Consider the following 16992-nt stretch of genomic DNA (forward strand, 5'->3'; position numbering starts at 1 on the left):
CGTAATCACAACATGGCCTGGAAAAGCCTTGCGCCTCTAGCTGCGTGGCCGCACAAGCAGGTGGCCGTCGTCAATCCTGTTCCTTAGAGAAGGGCAGGCAGGAGGGGTCTGAGGGTTGTGATTGTGTGGGTAGGTCTGGGTACTCAGTTCAAGGTCCTAGGTGCCCCTGAAGGTGGTCTGAGACTCCAGGGACTACTGGGGCAGTTACCAGGCGTATACAGGGCCCGGGGTAGCGGGCGCAGCTGCCCGTGGTGCCTGGCTTGGCCATTCCACACTCCTTGTTTCTCCTGCCATGACAGCAGGATGAGACTGGTGCTGGCGCCGGTAAGTACATTTGTCAGGGCTGAAGGTTTCTAAATAAGTTGCCGCTGTATTAAAATCCTGTCTGGTCCCCGAGCTGCAGGAACATTGGGAGATTTTAAATGTTAAGAGGAAGGAGGGGGAGGGGTAATCCCCTCTCAAAGGATAAAATCAGCCCCAAAATAGGTTTCGAAGGAGAGGATTGAAGTGTTGCTCTGCGCCCTGACTCAGGCTTTCAGAAAGGTGGGGCTGGCAAGGGGGTGCTCTGTGAAGCCACCTAGCTCACTCAGACTAGGAGGCTTCTGCACACAGTCCCCACCCCCTGTACCTCCCCGCCACATCCTGGATTGATCTCACCGTGCCAGGGAGCCATCCCGTGGCCCTCGAGTCATTTTTAGAATGGATTCTAAAACTCCATTTTTGTGCCCTCTCAGCCTGTTTGGCCCCGGTGCCTCCTGAGCCTCGGCCACAGGAGGGGCGCCAACAGCCTCAACCCATTACCATGTAAGTGGCTCTAAATGGTTTTTTGGGTCCTCACATCTCTAATAGATTAAAAAGCGCTCCCTTGGGCCTCACAAGGACATGGAGTGGCTCTTGTGGCAAGCCCCTGGTTCTGGGAGGCCTGAGCAGGCCCAGCCACCACCTCTGGGCTGACTGGCTCCCCTTGCTCCCTCGCTGCCAGCTGTCTCCTGATCATCTCATCTCCCCAGTATGCTCTTTGCCCGGTGACTCCTGGGTGTAGCCCTCCCCCAGGCTTCAGCAACCCCCTACCCTGGGCTCAGCTGGGGCCCAGGCAAGCCATCTTCTCTGGCTGGCGGGGGGGCCGTAGCACCATGCAGCAGGTGCAACCCTGGGCAAAGATCGGGAGCCGCCCCATCTCCATCCCTCCTTCACCAAACCCTCCAGTCACCCACTCCAGCCCTGTCCTGGCCCTGCTGGCCACTGCCTGCATGAGTTATAAATACAACAACCATGTACACCAGGGGTCTTCCACATACTCCTAGGAAACATGTGTTGTGAAAATACCACGCATGGACCTCAAAAATGCTTGGCACTAAAATCTGTTTATCTTTTAATCCCAGTTCCCCCCCCCCCCCCCCACAAACCTCCTGCAGCCCCGTTGGACACACACTCCCAGCAGCCAGCCCTCCCCACTAAGGCTGAACCAACTCACAGACCCCTTGAGTAACCTTTTCCACCAAAGCACATTTCTCGGTGTGACTGTTCCCCACCAGCCCCATGCAATAACTCATTATACATCTAGTGTCTGTTGATTGAGAAAACGGATGATGGAAACAACTACCAAGAATTCGATAATGCCTTTAAATGAATCTGTGTTTTGGTAATCACCAAGTGTTTACGTACACTTGAGAAATTGCCATGCTCCCTGGCGATTGCTGTGCTGTGCTATAGAGGATTCTCTGCCAGGAGGAGCCCCCTTCCCTCTGCCACCATTGCCACCGTGGTGGCCCTGTTGGGGACCTGCACATGGTCCCCTGGGGCTGTGGCTTGCAGAGTGAGGCTCCTGTTGCCTAGCCGGGCCCAGCTCCTGGATGGCTCCTGATGCTGATCCAGGCACTGGGCCTGGAGCAGGTTGGAACAAGCCGCTCCACCCCTCGGGGCAGGAGGTTGCTGTCTGCCATGCTCTGGCCTGTGTGCTGTTTGCTCAGGGACCCAGGCCAACAGAGCCCCTGTTCATCATGAGCTTCTGAGATCACCAGGACCCCTGATGCTCCCACCCATGTTAGGCTGGCCCTCCCTGGGCTTCCAGTGGTAGGCCGGGAGAGCTGGAATCCCTGCACACAACCCTGACTGTGACCATGGCCAGCCATTCTGTGCCAGCCAGAAGCTGCCGACAGCCTTTGACAAGATATCGTCTGCAGTTAATGGGTTCCCAGCTTCACCCCTTGTGGGTTTGATTGGTGGCCCCCTCTGCCATCTTCCCTAGAAGAAGACAGCTCTGAGAAGGGCGTCTGTGTCACTGCTAATGAGCTGGGCTTTAGCGGGTGAGCAGAGGTTCCCTTTCCAAGGGCACTCTGCATGTGCGATAAGCCGACATGAATGACAGGTCCTGATGCCCTCGTCCATCCTGGCCTGATGGGTGGCATCTGTCACTGTGTCCCGCACCAGTGAGGTCTTAGGGTCTCCACATCACCGCGACTGTCACCTGTCCCCACTCTGGAAGCTGAACACAGCCGCGGCCCTGGCATCTGTGGCCCTCCTCGCAACCCTGGCCAGGCTGGCTGCTTCCCTGGCCCCACTGCCACTGCCAACCCAGGCCCTCATTTCACAATGGCTCCACAGCTCTATGCCCGTCAACAGAAATCAGCTCTCGAGTGTGCTGGAGTGGGGCCCAGAGTTACTTAATTCAGGATGTGACCCCAGGATGGGGCAGCAAGACACAGGGACCCAGGGCCATCAGTGCACGCCCTGGATGGGGTGGGAGCAGCCATTCAGCTGAACACCCTGCTGCCTTTCTTTAACCCCCATGCTCTTCCCTACCTGCACCCCCTCTCATGCCTGCCCCAGGAGCTCCCAGGAACACTGTGGGGCCGGGCTCTGGACTGGTGGGTGGTAGGAAGAGGCATGTGCTGGAGGAAGGATCAGCCTATTCCCTTTAGAACATCAGAGTTAGCAGGTGTGGGAAGGGAGCGGAGCCTACCTCCCCCCTCACACCCCACCTGCCTTCCCCGTACCCAGGCCATCCAGAGAACGACCCTCAGTGGGGGACCTGAGTGGGAAGCCCCAGAACTGGTGCTCTCCAGAGGAGTCCTGCACGCTGGTCATCCTAGCAGCATGACAGGGCTGTGTCCCACCTCATCCTGGGCACCATAGCAAGCTGGCAGGGTGCTTGGCATAGACCCTGGGCTCCTGACCCTGCCCAGTGCTCCTAAGAGACAGAGTGGGGTAGGGATGGGGAATCCAGGGGCATCTACCCAGGGCCTTGGTCCTTCCGGAGACAGAAGATGCAGGTGACTTGGGCAGAGTCCCGCTTCCTCAATGGGGCCTGATGCCGGGGGGTGGGTTTAACTAGGTGAGTGACCTTCTCCCCCCGCAGCTGCCTCCTTGGGACTCTTTCGGGGGGAGGAGGAAGCCCGTGCTAGGGCTGGCATCCTTGCTCCCCCTCTGCTGTCTTCTTGCGCCCAGGGAAACCACTCAGGCACTCTGTCTCTGTTCCCGCATCTGTGAAGCAGGACCGGTGATACACAGGTCAAAACGTGCTGGCCACATGAAGCTCGGGGGCTCAGACGTGTCACTGCCCACTGCTGTCCCCTCCCGATGCCCTTTGGGGGACCTGTAAGGGTTAAGGGAGAGGAGTGAGAAGGCCTAGTGGAGCCCAGCTAGATGCATAGGCAGTTACTGGATGCAGTGTGTCAAGCCTGGTTAGCACTGGGCCAGCCCCAGGGAGGTAGGAGCGGTGGGGGGTGGGGATTTAAGCTCCCTGTGGGGATGGGTATAAATGTGTATCACAGACCATTTGTCTGCAGCCACCAGCAGGGCCTCTGTGGGGGACAGGTCAGCTGTCAAAGGCCAGTGTCCCAGAGGACAAGAGAGAAGAGAGAGAGAGAGAGAGAGAGAGAGAGAGAGAGAGAGAGATGAAATATTAACCCGTCCCTGGCTTGCTTGCTTGCTTGCTTGCTTGCTTTCTTTCTTTCTTTCTTCTGAAAAGGCAGATATGGAGAGACAGAAAGATCTTCTGTCCACTGGTTCACTCCCCAAGTGGCCACAATGGCTGGAGCTGAGCCCCTCGGAAGCCAGGAGCCAGGAGTTTCTTCCAGTCTCTCACATAGATGCAGGGTCCCAAGGCCTTGGCCCATCCTCTCCTGCTTTCCCAGACCCAAGCAGAGGGAGCTGGATAAGAAACGGGGCATTCAGGACACGAACCAGAGCCCATATGGGATCCCAGCTTGTGTAAGGCAAGCCACTGAGCCATCGCTCCAGGCCTGTCCCTGCCCATTTCCCTGCACCTCTAGACGTGTCCCCCCCTCCCAGACGTTCCTTGCTCGGTCCTTGGAGCAGGTGCCCCAGTAGGGACAGTCTCTGTGTTGCCACTGGAAGAGCTGAGGACAGGCTGCACCGCACTTTCTCCAGAGCAGACTCTCACCTGTCTGCCTTCCTCAAGGGTCTCTGTACGGCTTGTGGAGTAGAAGCCAAAGTCACGCGGGAGCTTTCCATGCCGCGTTGTCCTGAGGCCTAGCAGCTGGCAGGAGCCTCTCAGAGCAGAAGCCTGAACAAATGGACAGTTATTGCTGTGTGCAGAACCAATGAGCCATGCCTGTGGCCCGAAGGTTGGGCGGAGGGTTCGTCATGCCCAGAGCTGCTTGGCCCGGTGACATCCACAGCCAGGAGTCCAGTGGAGAGAGAGTATTAGTAACTCGTGGTGAAGGGCCCCGCTGCAGGGATGTCCTCTCATTCACAGCAGGCGGGCCATGAGCGCCTCCCCTAGCAGAATCTCCTTGGTGCTCTCCTGCGACGAAGTCACAACAACTTTAGAAGCTGTGGGACAAGCCCACACCCAGGAGGGCAGGCCCAGGGATGTGGGTCCATAGTTCCACTGCCAGCTCTGCTGCCCAGGGCAGTTTAAGCCTCACTTTTTTTTTCTTAAGATTTATTCATTATTATTTTATTATTTGAAAGGCAAAGTTACAGAGAAGAGAGACAAAGAGATTTTCCATCTGCTGGTTCACTCCCCAAATGGCTTACAGCAGCTGGAACTGAGCAAATCCGAAGCCAGGAGCCTGGATCTTCTTCCAGGACTCCCATGTGGGTGCAGGGACTCCCAGGCCTTGAGCCAGCCTACTTTCCCAGGCCATAAGCAGGGAGCTGGACGGGAAGTAGACCAGCCAGGACACAAACCAGTGCCCACATAGGATGCCAACTCTACAGGTGAAGGTTTAGCTTGCATGCCACAATGCCAGTCCTTGGTCTCACTTTTTCTTTGCAAAGTGTCTGTGAGCAAGCCTGCCTTCCCCAGAGCCCAGGCCTGCAGGGATGTGAGTACCATGGCCATGCTGCCCAAAGTAGTGCCCACCAACTCTCCCAAGGTCTGCACTCTACGCCCTGGGCCAGTCTTTCCAGTGGCATTAGTGACGCTATGGTCTGTCTACAGATGTGGGAACTGAGGCCCAGGGGTTTTGCATATGTCCACGGAGTGGCTGAGCCATGAGGTAGGTCAGTACTACAGGGATCCTGACCAGGACAGGAGCTCTGCTTGCTTCCTGTGGATCTGGGGCCCTGGTCCGCAAAGGGAGAAAGACAGCAGGATGTGGGAGCTGAGATGCCATTGGCACTCACACAGTAGTAGGGCCTTCTTTCTTTCCTAGTGTTTTTACATTGAAACCTGAAAAGTACAGTATGAAAGTCTGCTGCTCATTGGACCCTGCTCCACCAGGTGACCCCATTGCCAGGTCCTTGGAACCAGTGATTCAGTGATCTTTATCATCCCAGAAGCTCTCAATGAGGAGTCCCTGTGGTCCCAGTGGGACCATGTGGACTCTTACCCCATTAAACTCCTCCTCCCTCTGCTTTCTAGAGGCCCTGACCAAGGCAAGGAGTGAGCTGAGGGCCCTACCCGTGCCCTGCCTCCAACACGGGATTGTGCCTTCCACCTGCTGCCTTCCCACCACCCTGCCTCCCTGTGTGGCACCATGGTGGTGCAGGACAGCGTGGATGCCACGTCGGACAGCCAGGTGGGTGTGCCCCTGGAGCCCTTCCTGCACCAGGTTGGGGGCCACCTGAGCGTGATGACCTACGACGAGCATACTGTGTGCAAGCCCCTCATCTCCCGCGAGCACAGGTTCTACGAGTCCCTGCCCATGGCCATGAAGCACTTCACCCCACAGTATAAAGGTGAGGGGCTGGACCCTGGTGGGGAGGGTTGCCATGGTGACAAGCCCCTCTTCCCCGGTAGGCAGGGCAGCTTGCACTGTCCTAGTTTTCTCTAACTCCCAGCCTCTAGGTCTGGCTTCCCTGTCAGTTAACTCAAGTCACCAGACCTGGAGGACTGAAGAATAGAAGAAGTGAGCAGCCAGATGCCACCGGCCCACAGTGAGGGCTCCTCTCGGCTGTGCCTGTAGTGTACGACTGGCTTCCAGGACAGGGGGATCCTGCAGGTGGAGGGGGGAGTCTTTCTCTCAGGCTGAGGGGGAAAGGCTGGGGGACAAAGCTTGTCCACAAACCAGAATTCTCACCTGCATGCAGGAAAGGGGCAAGCCGGGGGACCACACAGTGCCTGGGGGAGCTGGGGAAATTGCACGAGGCAGCCCGTACCTCAGGTCTGAGTACAGGGCAGGTTCTGGCAAGGGTATGTCTGCTGCCCCTGTCACGATCCCCAAGGCCGATCACCTCGTCCACCCCACAAACCCCAGCAGGAGGAGTACAGGGGCAGATGCTCAGAGAACAGGCCTCTGCCCAGCACTTGCAGCGCCCGGTTGCAGGTCGCCAGCCACCCTGGCCATCACTGAAAGTGCTCAAGGAGATGCCCTCCAAATGAGTCCTTGCAATTGTACCATGCAGGTAACACTGGGAAAGAGTGGCAAGCAGCATTTACAGTGCGGGCATGTGGCAGACACTCAGGCCCCAGTGCAGACCTGTGCCCGGGCTGCTTGCAGCATGGTCCAGGATGAGGCCCCCTGGAAGAGACCCTCTACGCTCCTGTGGCCTGGCCACTGAGTCCACACACTGTCCACACATGTCAGGATTTCCATTTACTCCTCCGGGACCTTCTGAGGGACTGTGGCCTGGAGGAGCAGGGAGGGTGAGCCCCGCAGGTGCCCCCTCACCCACAGGGCCTGGCCTTCCCCTGAGGCTTCCCAAGGCTGCATGTTGGAGCTGCCTGGTAGACGTGGGTCATTGCCCATCTCGCCAGGGCACCCGCTGGAATTAATGTTTGTCTTTTCACAACTGAAGCCAACATAGAGGTGGCAGGCCCTGGCCATGGCAGCCTCTGCCAGTGGCATTTCACACTGGTTCCATCAGCTCTGCCCCAGGCAAAGGGGAGGTGGTGAGAGAGGCATCCTGCACTGGGCCATGCTACCTTCTGGGCTCTCCCATTGCCTCTGGGCTGGGAACAGCCTGTCCTGAGAAAGGGGCCATTCTAGCAGCTCTGTGTGACAGAACACCAAAGGGAGCAGCACTCCCCTGGGGGGGTCCCCCAGTACCGTAGCATTGTGCGGCTATATCCCGCTCCTTCACAGGCTGCCTGTCAGCCTTGGGCGGGTGAGGACATGCTCTTTGGGCCCTGCTGCCTAACAGTAGAGCCAGATTCGTATTACAGACGGTGGCAGCTGAATGTTCTCTCATGGGATTAAAAATAAGCCCACGGGAGGATATTCGCCGAGGTTCTGGAAGCTGCTCCACCAAAGCCCAAGTGGGGAAATACCCTGGGCATGCCGATCTGGCAGTAAGCTGCCCACCCAGCTGGCCAGGGTCTGGGGCCAAGGTGTGAGGGGACAGCCGGGGAGCAGGCAGATGGGGCCCTAACTGGGCCCTGTGCACTCCCAGTCATTGGAGCTCTGGAAAGGCCCCGAACCTCTATGGCCTGCTTCCCCAGACACACGGGGCATGCTAGAGGCAAGGCAGAGCCCATATGGGCTTGAACGTGAACGGTTCAAGCAGCCAGAAGCGTGGGCCCCAGACACGTTGCCTGGCCAAGGGTAACAGCTAGGGCCTTTGCCCTGGGGGGCTGTCTGCTCTCGCCTCCTTTCAAGGGGTCCTAGGCTTTGAGGGAAGGGCTGACTGGAGCACAGAAGGAGGAGTGGGAGAGGCAGAGGGAGAGATGGACTCTGAGCTGGTAGAGGCCCACAGAAAGACAGCGAGGCAGGCACTGTGGTGCTGACAAGATGAGCAATGGAGATGACTTGGGGCTTTGTGTTGGTGTGGGCCTATTTGCACCTGTGCTTTCCTGCATTCACTCTGGCCCTTAGGACAAGTGGCAACAAGCACTGGGACCTGCAGGAGCACATCACCTTCCATGCCCTCGGGAGAAGAGGGGTGCCTCCTGGGTTCACCTGTTAGGCCTGTCACCATGAGCTGGACATTAGCTTGCACTTCACATGGCCAGTGCACCCTCCCCCAGGTGCTGGGAGGCCACTAAGCTCCCCACAGACAAGCATACAGCCCATGGCTCTGCCCCACTCCTGCTCAGGCAGGACTGGGCTCTGGGATCCCCCAATACTGACTCCCAGCCTAGCTCTCTCTAGAACAAGCCCTCCCCCTGCCTCTGTACCTCTGCACTCCTGGACACCAGCTGACACTCCCATCCAGAGGTGCTGGTGTCATAACCTCTCTGTTCTCTCCCATGAGACAGAGCCCCCGGGAACCATGGGACAAGGGGTACAGCAGGGACATCCCTCAGGCACACGTGGGTTATGGTGAGCCCTGCACCCTGGGTCCCTGCCTCCATGCATGGCTCTGGTGAAGCACTCTGGGAGCACCCCTGGGCAGGCTCTGCAGACATTTAGTCACCAAGAGGCCACAAATGTCAGTGCCACAGAGCCAGTGTCCCAAAGCAGGCAGGAGAGGTGCCGTGGTCCCCTGGAGTGGTGGTTACTCCCGGGATTCTGTTCCCTGCTGCCATGAGCGGAGCAGCACTGGGGAGCTGAGTGTGTCAGTCTCACTGCTGCGGTTGCTCTGATGACTTCACAGACACGGGCACCTGCGAGGCAGTGCAGGAGAGCTGCATGCATTTGCAGAACTGAACACCACTGTCAGGCCGTGGAATGAGGGCGCTGGGACTTGAAGGTGTCTGGGAAGCCCGCTGGGTTAGGCCTCACTACCAGCAGTTCTGCGGAGCAGCCCTGCCAGGGAGCACCAGCCCTGACTGGGTGGGGGAATCTGCCTGCTAAGCAGAAATTCCCCTCTACTTGGAGAAGGTGGCCAAGTGGCCAGGGGCGGGGTAGCAATAGATGCCTCAGAAGGAGTCTGTTTTTGCAGCCCACCTTCTCTGGACTTCAGGGTCACTGTGGAAAGCAGATGGCACATTCAAAGGTGGGGGAGGTGGGGTGTTACTTAAAGGGGCTGTTTTAGAAGTGGTTGCAGGCTTCTAAGAATAATCACTGATGGGATGGCCCCGGGCCTGAGGGACCTCGATCCCAGTGGGGTAGCTGACCAGCCCTCAGTTACGGGGGAGGGAGGTGAGCAATCTATGTCCCTTCCTTTTTCCTCCTACGCTTCCTTCACCTGCCAGTGCCTGCACTATACAGAACTGTGCAGAACTGAACCCTGCTGTCAGCCTGAGGTGTTGGCCCCAGCTTGGGAGTCACTGGGGAATGAAGGACAGGGACTTCACAGGCACCCTGCATAGGGTCATCTCCCCCCACCCCCGCCGTGACACCAGGCTTGGCCCAGAGGACTAGTGGGAGGTCAGAGGGGTGGGGTGCAGACAGGAGAACCCCCCCAGTAGCAGGTGCTCTTGGCAAAACCGCCTGAGGGGTCTTTCATGCCATCCCAGGACTGGCAAGACCTGACCCCTTCTGGCTGCCAAGCTCCAGGAAGGAAGGGCAGGTGCCTGAGCTGTGGGTGTGGCTACCTCTTGGATATGCCCGGGCAGCGTGTTGATGCGGAGGGTTCCCAGGGGTCTCTGCTCCTGGCTCCATTATGACCTCCCAGGAGAGGAGGCATCACAAAGTTACTGGGCCACCACCAAAGGCCATGCGCCCATGTGCCTCACCGAGAGACAGGTAGATGTGGGGCAGGGGCACTGAGGTGTGGCGGGGCATCCTAAAAGAGCAAGGCTTCCTGGAAAATGCTGCCCAGATAGACACACACAGAGCACAGGGGAGTGGAGGGGAGGGCCCCAGCACCCCTCGGCCATCCCAGGCTGGCCGCATTGAGCTTGCGGTGGCTGGTGTGATGTGGAGGGTGTGACTGCAAGATAAGCCAGAAAAGAAGCCCCAAAGGGCACAGAGGAGGAATGAGGTGAGGATGGGCCTGGGTCAGCCCAGGGTAGGTGAGGGGGAAGGGGAACCAGACCAGGCCAGTCCCCATTGCCCTCCTTGGACCAGGAGTTGGGGAAGGAAGGAGGGAGTTGATTGATTCACAGGCTGTGACCATGGCCCAGCGTCCCTCTGAGAGACGTCCGTCACCTTGTTCCACAGGGACCATGTCTGTGCACCTCCGCAGAGACAGCAGGGGCCATCTCAGCCTGGTTGCCCACCCACTGCAGGAGGACCGGGAGCCCTTCCAGGCACCTCCAGAGTCAGCGGCCACAGCAGCGCGGCATGAGTACCACAAGACCAGTGGCAGTGCCTGGCCCCTGGTCCAGCAGCCATACTCGCCCGCCAAGAGGTGAGGTTTGCCATGCAGACACGGATGGACGGACATGGGGATGGCTGCTCCCGCCTGAGCCCACCCAGGCAGGGCCGGGAAAGGAGGCATTCTCACACAGGCTCTGTCCAGAACCCCTAATGACACCGAGGAAGGAACAGTCTTCAGTTCTGCCACTCCTCACTCCTGGCAGGCAGGTGGCCAGGGTTGCAGCTGAGGCAGGGGGCAGCGCTGTGGACAGAGGAGGGGTCAGGGCAGGTTCGCCTCCTCAGACACCTGTCCTGTTGAAAGCAGGAAGTGTCAGGAGTGTGATGGCATCACAGACACCCCAGATAGCTGGTAGAGAGGAGAAGCATGACCAGCCTGTTTGGGAAGTCATCTCAAGATGGGACAAGGAGTGGGGCTGGTAGGGTGTCGAGGCTCAGGCCCCTGAGATGCAGAAGACTGAAGCCTGAGCCTCCCCTCCCCCTCTCAGAGGTCAGGGACCCTCCCATTGAGGGAGCTGACTCCCGACAGAACCCCCAGGGCTCAGCCATGGGGACCACTTCCTCCCCACAAGGAATATGACTGGTTCTGTACCCGACAAGGAGGCCAAGGCCCACATGGGGTGGGGGATGCTCCCAGCAATCCAAGGACCCAAGCCCTGGCTGTGCCCCATAGCAAGCCACCCATAAACCCCTTCACAGATAAGTGAGTATGAATGGCTCCGACTCTGATGAGTGGGTCTGGAGGAACCACTTCCCCTTCCCCATGAGAGGCTGTGTTGTATAACCTGCTGCCAGGCAGCAGCCAGGGACAGCCCTTGTTAGAGCCCACCCTGGCCCTCAGCTGCCCTCGCTTCCTTCACCACAGCCTGGCCAGATTCCACCGGGATGCCCAGACGTCCTTGCTGGCAGAAGATGCGAATAGGAACCATGCGGAGAGGAGGAGCTGTAACCCTTGGGGTTTGCACTGCCACCAGGCCTACCTGACCCGCCTGTGCTCTGAGTACCCCGAGAAAAAATGGCACCGTATCCTTGCCCCACTGGCCAACAGCAGGGTGGACCCCATCAGGGGCCAGAGATACAGGGGAGCGGGGTGAGGTGGGGACAAGTGTGAGGATGGCATGGAAGAACGAGGCCTCAAACCTAGAACCCAGAAAAATGGGTTCCCTCGCAGTGACAGCGCCATGGAGAGAGAAGTCTCACTGGGAACACACAAAGCTGGACCCAAGGTTGTTTACAGGGCCCCTGGCTGGGTCTCTACCACCTGGGCATTCAGGGCAACACGGGCAAGAGTCACCTCTGTGAGCACACAGCAGGGATTAATGCCACACTGTGTGGGGAGGCAGCAGGCAGCTGGGGCACACGCACTCCTGCCTCTGCCCTGGGCCCAGAGAATGGAGCCTGGGCAAGGCCTGCGGGGTAAAGGCTAGGATAAGTGAGGACCCCACCATGCCCTCCCTGGGGCTGCCTTGAACCCAGTGAACAGAGTCAAGTTAGAAATGGCCCTTGGTCAGCTGGGCTCGCTCCTCTGACAGGCAGCCAGCTTCACGTTATATACGGAATCACACCCATTGCCTTGAACCCCATGAAGATCTTGCAGGATAAGTACTCCACCGAAATTAACATTCCTGAAACTCCTCTCCGGAGCTCACATCCATGGCCCGCTTCTCCCAAAAGGTACTGGCCCATTCAGCGACTGAAGGTTTCTGCCTAGTGATTTTCTGCCATAAAATCTAAATTGGGCATGACCCACTCGGGATTTCATGCCCGCATTGAAGTCTCAACCCCAGAGCAAAAATGTAAAAGAGAAAAAAAATTTTTAAAAGTTCACATATTCATAAACTCCCTCTAAATAAATGGACTTCTTATAATGCAAGATACTGCGAAGCGAATATCTTGTATTCTTAATTACAAGAAGGAGGAGGGAAGGGAGGAGGGTAGGCACTCAGCTCTCCGGGTAAGTTGCTCTGTACCGCCCCCTTGTGGCCGCCTTAATTCATCTGAGCAGGGTTCCTGCTGCTGGAGAACGTGGTGTCCCGGCACACGCACCCTTGCATCTTGGACCTTAAGATGGGCACACGGCAGCATGGGGACGACGCCTCTGAGGAGAAGAAGGCCCGGCACACCAAGAAGTGTGCGCAGAGCACCTCGGCACGCCTGGGTGTGCGCATCTGCGGCATGCAGGTTGGTAGCCTGTCTGCCTCAAGCTGGGGATGCATCTTGGCCCAGCCACATACCACTGACCCCTCGCACCGGGCTGGGCAGCCACTGTTGCAGAGAGGAGGAACACGCCTGGTCTGTGACACCCAGGGTTTTTTTTACGAGCACTTTTAACGCAGTGGGGTGTCAATGCCCTATCATTTCTCTACTTCTTGGCAACTGAAACGCGGCACTGGAGCTGCATGGTCCTGCCCAGGTAGGCATCAGTGTGTGGTCAGGGGCTGGGGAAGGAGCAGAGGGGAAGCGCCTAGGCAGCTCCCCCAGCTCCCCCCCCACACACACACACACACTACCACCACCACCATGGTGGCCCCTGGTTCCGCAAGTGCTGCCAGCCATCGGCCTCTTGTCTGCTTATCCTTACTAGCCAGCGCTTCTCTCCCTGTCCACTCTCTTCTGCTTCTGGCTGCCTGCCTGGGCTATCAGAGTGGGAAGGCCACACCCTGCTCACCCCAGGCAAGGGACTGGTTATTTTTCCTGAGGCGCAGACTCCATGCCTCCTTACTGCAGCAGCTCCGATGTGGTTCACAGCAGGGCTGAGGGGAGCAAGAGGCAGTGAACGCCCTGGCCGCACTCGCTCGCACAGTCTGCTTGCTCCAAGCAGAAGCAGACACCGGCTGGATGGTAAACGTTATAGCTTCCCTTAATGGAAACTGCCACCCCTTGCAGCTGCAAGTGGAGTCTATAAATTTGTGGCACAGATGTCCCTTGGAAGGCTTGGGATGTGATCCTCCAGAGAATGAAGTGTGATGATTTGCCGTGTCAATGGAATCTCTCTCTCTGGACCACAAACCACCTGAAATTGATGCGATTGATTTGGAAGGTGACGCCTGTCGTGTATTTATGACAGCTAATTTAACAGCCAGTCTCTAACCCTCCAAAGGCAAGACACAGCCTATCATACCTTTCTGATTTTTTTTTTCCAACCTCGGTTTTCTGTAAACATATCAGGTTATCTGAAGGCAGGAAAGAAACCATCTTGGCCTTGTCTGGGCAGACCTGCCCAGGTGTGCCAAGTCCCCCTCTGGCCATGCTAACCACAGACCATGGTTCAGCCTCACAGCTTCCTGTACCATCTGAGTGACATGGGGGCGGGTACCACAGCCCCTTCATCAGCGTCTCCCTTCCATCTGCTCCCTTCTGGTGCCAAGACATAAGAGGGAAGGGAGAGGAGAGAAGGCATCAGCCCCCCAGAGAGGCAGTGAACATCCCCCCCACATGCCGGGGGCACATGGGCCGCCAGCAGACCCCTGACACAACCGAGCTTGCCTGAATTTTCACCCTGTAACAACTCACCCCACGCCCCCCTGAAGAACCACTACTGCTCCCTTGGAACCTGCTGAGAAAGGATTTCATAAACTTTGTTGGGGAAAAAATTTAATCTGGTTGGCTTTCCAAGGCCGTTGGCCGTGATCGCAGATTTTGGCTAAAGCTCGCAAGCTTGGGTTTGCTAATATTTGAATTGAAGAGGGCCGGGAGCCAAGACTTAAATTTTGAGTTGGAGGTGATGCTGGAAATTCACAAGGAAGGAGATCCACATCTTTCCCAAGTGGGTGGAGTGTCACCTCTGTTGGATGATGGATTTGTAGACCTTGGGTTACCTTTAGAAACACACCATAGGCATGTTAAATGCATCCGCCAGGCTGGTGCTTGAGGGAGGATCATCTTCCGCTTGTGGCAGCCCCTCTCGGGGCCCTGCATGCCCTGGAAACCTATTCATAGATTATCGTAGCTGGTAATGCTGCAAAGGTAACAGATGTGATTTTGTTTGAAGTCTGCCCTTCCTCACAGGCTCTTCTTTTTTTGTGTAAGGTATACCAGACTGCTGGGAAGTACTATCTCTGCAAAGACAAGTATGACGGCCGGAAGCTCTCGGTGGAGGGGTTCAGACAGACCCTCCACCAGTTCCTGCACGACGGAACCCGCCTGCGCACAGAGCTCCTGGGGCCCATGCTGAGCCAGCTCCAGGCCCTCCTGGCCGTCATCAGGAGCCAGACATCATACCGCTTCTACTCCAGCTCTCTCCTCCTCATCTACGATGGGCAGCAGTTGCCAGAGAGGACCTCAGGTGGCTGGCCTGCTCTGGAAGCTTCTCAAGAAACCTAGGCCAGCTGTCCTGGAGGGTTCCCCAAGGTGGACATCCGGATGATCGACTTTGCTCACACAATATATGAGGGCTCCCGAGACGGGCATACCACTTATGACGGACCAGATCCTGGCTATATTTTTGGCCTGGAAAATCTCATTGGGATGCTACAGGACATCCAAGAGGGAGTCTGACCCTTCTGGGGCCCACCTGGGCTTCTCTGGGTACCACAACTCCAACAAGGCCCTCTTGGGAGCCAGGGCTGTCTTAATGACACTTAAGACTCACAGCTACCAGGCCCGGCGGCATGGCCTAGCGGCTAAAGTCCTCGCCTTGAACGCACCGGGATCCCATAAGGGCGCTGGTTCTAGTCCTAGCGGCTCCACTTCCCATCCAGCTCCCTGCTTGTGCCCTGGGAAAGCAGTCGAGGACAGCCCAAAGCCTTAGGACTCTGCACTCACGTGGGAGACCTGGAGGAAGTTCCTGGCTCCTGGCTCCTGGCTCCAGGCCGTTGCGGTCACTTGGGGAGTGAATCATCGGACGGAGGATCTTCCTCTCTGTCTCTCCTCCTCTCTGTATAGCTGGCTTTGTAATAAAAATAAATAAATCTTAAAAAAAAAAAAAGACAGCTACCGTTGAAAGCCATCTCTCTCCACAGCAGACTGTACTGAGAGCTGTGAGACAATTCCTCCAGGTTTCTGGAGGTAACTCCACACATGCCAGCATCTCACTCCAATGCTAGCCCTGCTTTGAGCCCCTAGCGAGCGGCCTTGGGAGCTGGACATGCAGTGTTCCGGGGAAAACCCACAGCATCTGCATCAAACAATGCTTTCCTGCGGCCACACCACAGTCCTCACATGCCGTGAGCAAGAACCTGACTTGAAGTGTGAGTTTGCCACTCCATGGTTTTTCTCTTCATATGGGCTACCTGCTGCAAGGGCAGACCGAGCTAACAGATGCCTCTCCAGTTCCTAAGTGTAGGAGCAGTGGGGCAGAATAAAGTGAGGCACATCTGTCCATCTCACCTGCTCCGTCCCTAGGCTCTGAAGGGACAAGGAAAAACCCAGGCACAAGTGCAGGTGAGCTGGGGCTGCAGCTCTCTCTCCATGAAGCCTGCAGGCACAAAGAAGGTCTCTCTACAGCCTCCTAAGCGCCTCTGGGAAATGAGGCTTCTGCACGTTCTGACCGCCTAACGCCTTTGAGCAGAACCTGCAGCTTCTCGGGGGAGGGGGAGCAAGGGAGGAGCCAACATGAACCTCTCCTCCCCACTTTCTATTTATTTATTTTTTTGGTGGGGGAGTGTTGGGAGAGGCAGAAGAAAAGAACCTGAAGGCGTGCAGAAACCAGGGGCAGTGTTGACAAGGCTGGCTGAGAAGTGTAAATATGGAGCCAGAATGCACGAGCCTAATTAATTCCTTCTGCCGCAGCGTGGAGACCTATTACAATGCCCTGGAGTCGAGCGCCGGGATGCGTTACCCAATTAGGGAAATAAATTTGTTAATAAAATTGCTGAGGTCACCAGTGATTATCAGCATGCCTTATTACCCTTTCTGTTTATTTATTCCGATCATCATGCCGCACAGCCCTTCTGATTTACGGGTGACTTGAGAGCACGGCAAGAATGACGTACTGATGTCCTGCCATCCTTCAGGGAGCCTAGGTGGAAATGGTGGCTAAGAAAGCATTCATGTGGATATGCCAGGCCGGCGCCAGCCCCAAGAGCCAAGGGGTCCTTTTACTTGCACCTTAGACAATCCAAGGTTCAGGGGTTGGGGGGTTCTTGTGGATAATGACCACCAAAGACCCCAAATCCACATCACCAGAAGGAAAGAGGGAATTGCAGAATATCAGCTCTTATTTGATTTCCGAACAGCCTGCATGGATTCCAAAGCAGGTGAAGGTCCCCAGTGATGTTTGGCCAGGCAATGCTGTAACTGGTTCCCCCACTCAGTGCTTGTGGTTGGGGCGGAGGGTCAGAGCACACGGAGCAACCAAGGGGAGTCGGCCTCCAGCCAAGCCCTTAGCACTGCTTCCGCTAGGCCTGAGAACCTGGCACCACAGCCACCAAGCCCAGAGCTCCAGACCTCAGCTTTTATCTGAGCCCAAGAGAAAAAGGTTGTGAGACTTGCCTGAGAA

The 16992-nt window shown here is 57.0% G+C and overlaps 1 protein-coding gene across 1 annotated transcript; it reads left to right on the plus strand.

Annotated features, from left to right (window-relative positions):
* Positions 1 to 5899: 5899 nt before the first annotated feature.
* IP6K3 (inositol hexakisphosphate kinase 3) lies at positions 5900 to 15145 on the plus strand. Its single transcript, XM_058672123.1, has 5 exons — positions 5900 to 6150; positions 10398 to 10587; positions 11419 to 11576; positions 12556 to 12734; positions 14583 to 15145. Exons 1-5 carry the CDS (start codon positions 5949 to 5951, stop codon positions 14874 to 14876), a joined length of 1023 nt encoding a protein of 340 aa, XP_058528106.1. The 5' UTR covers positions 5900 to 5948; the 3' UTR covers positions 14877 to 15145.
* The last annotated feature ends 1847 nt before the right edge of the window (positions 15146 to 16992 follow it).

This window comes from Ochotona princeps, chromosome 1, assembly GCF_030435755.1.
Source record: "Ochotona princeps isolate mOchPri1 chromosome 1, mOchPri1.hap1, whole genome shotgun sequence".
NCBI lineage: Eukaryota > Metazoa > Chordata > Mammalia > Lagomorpha > Ochotonidae > Ochotona > Ochotona princeps.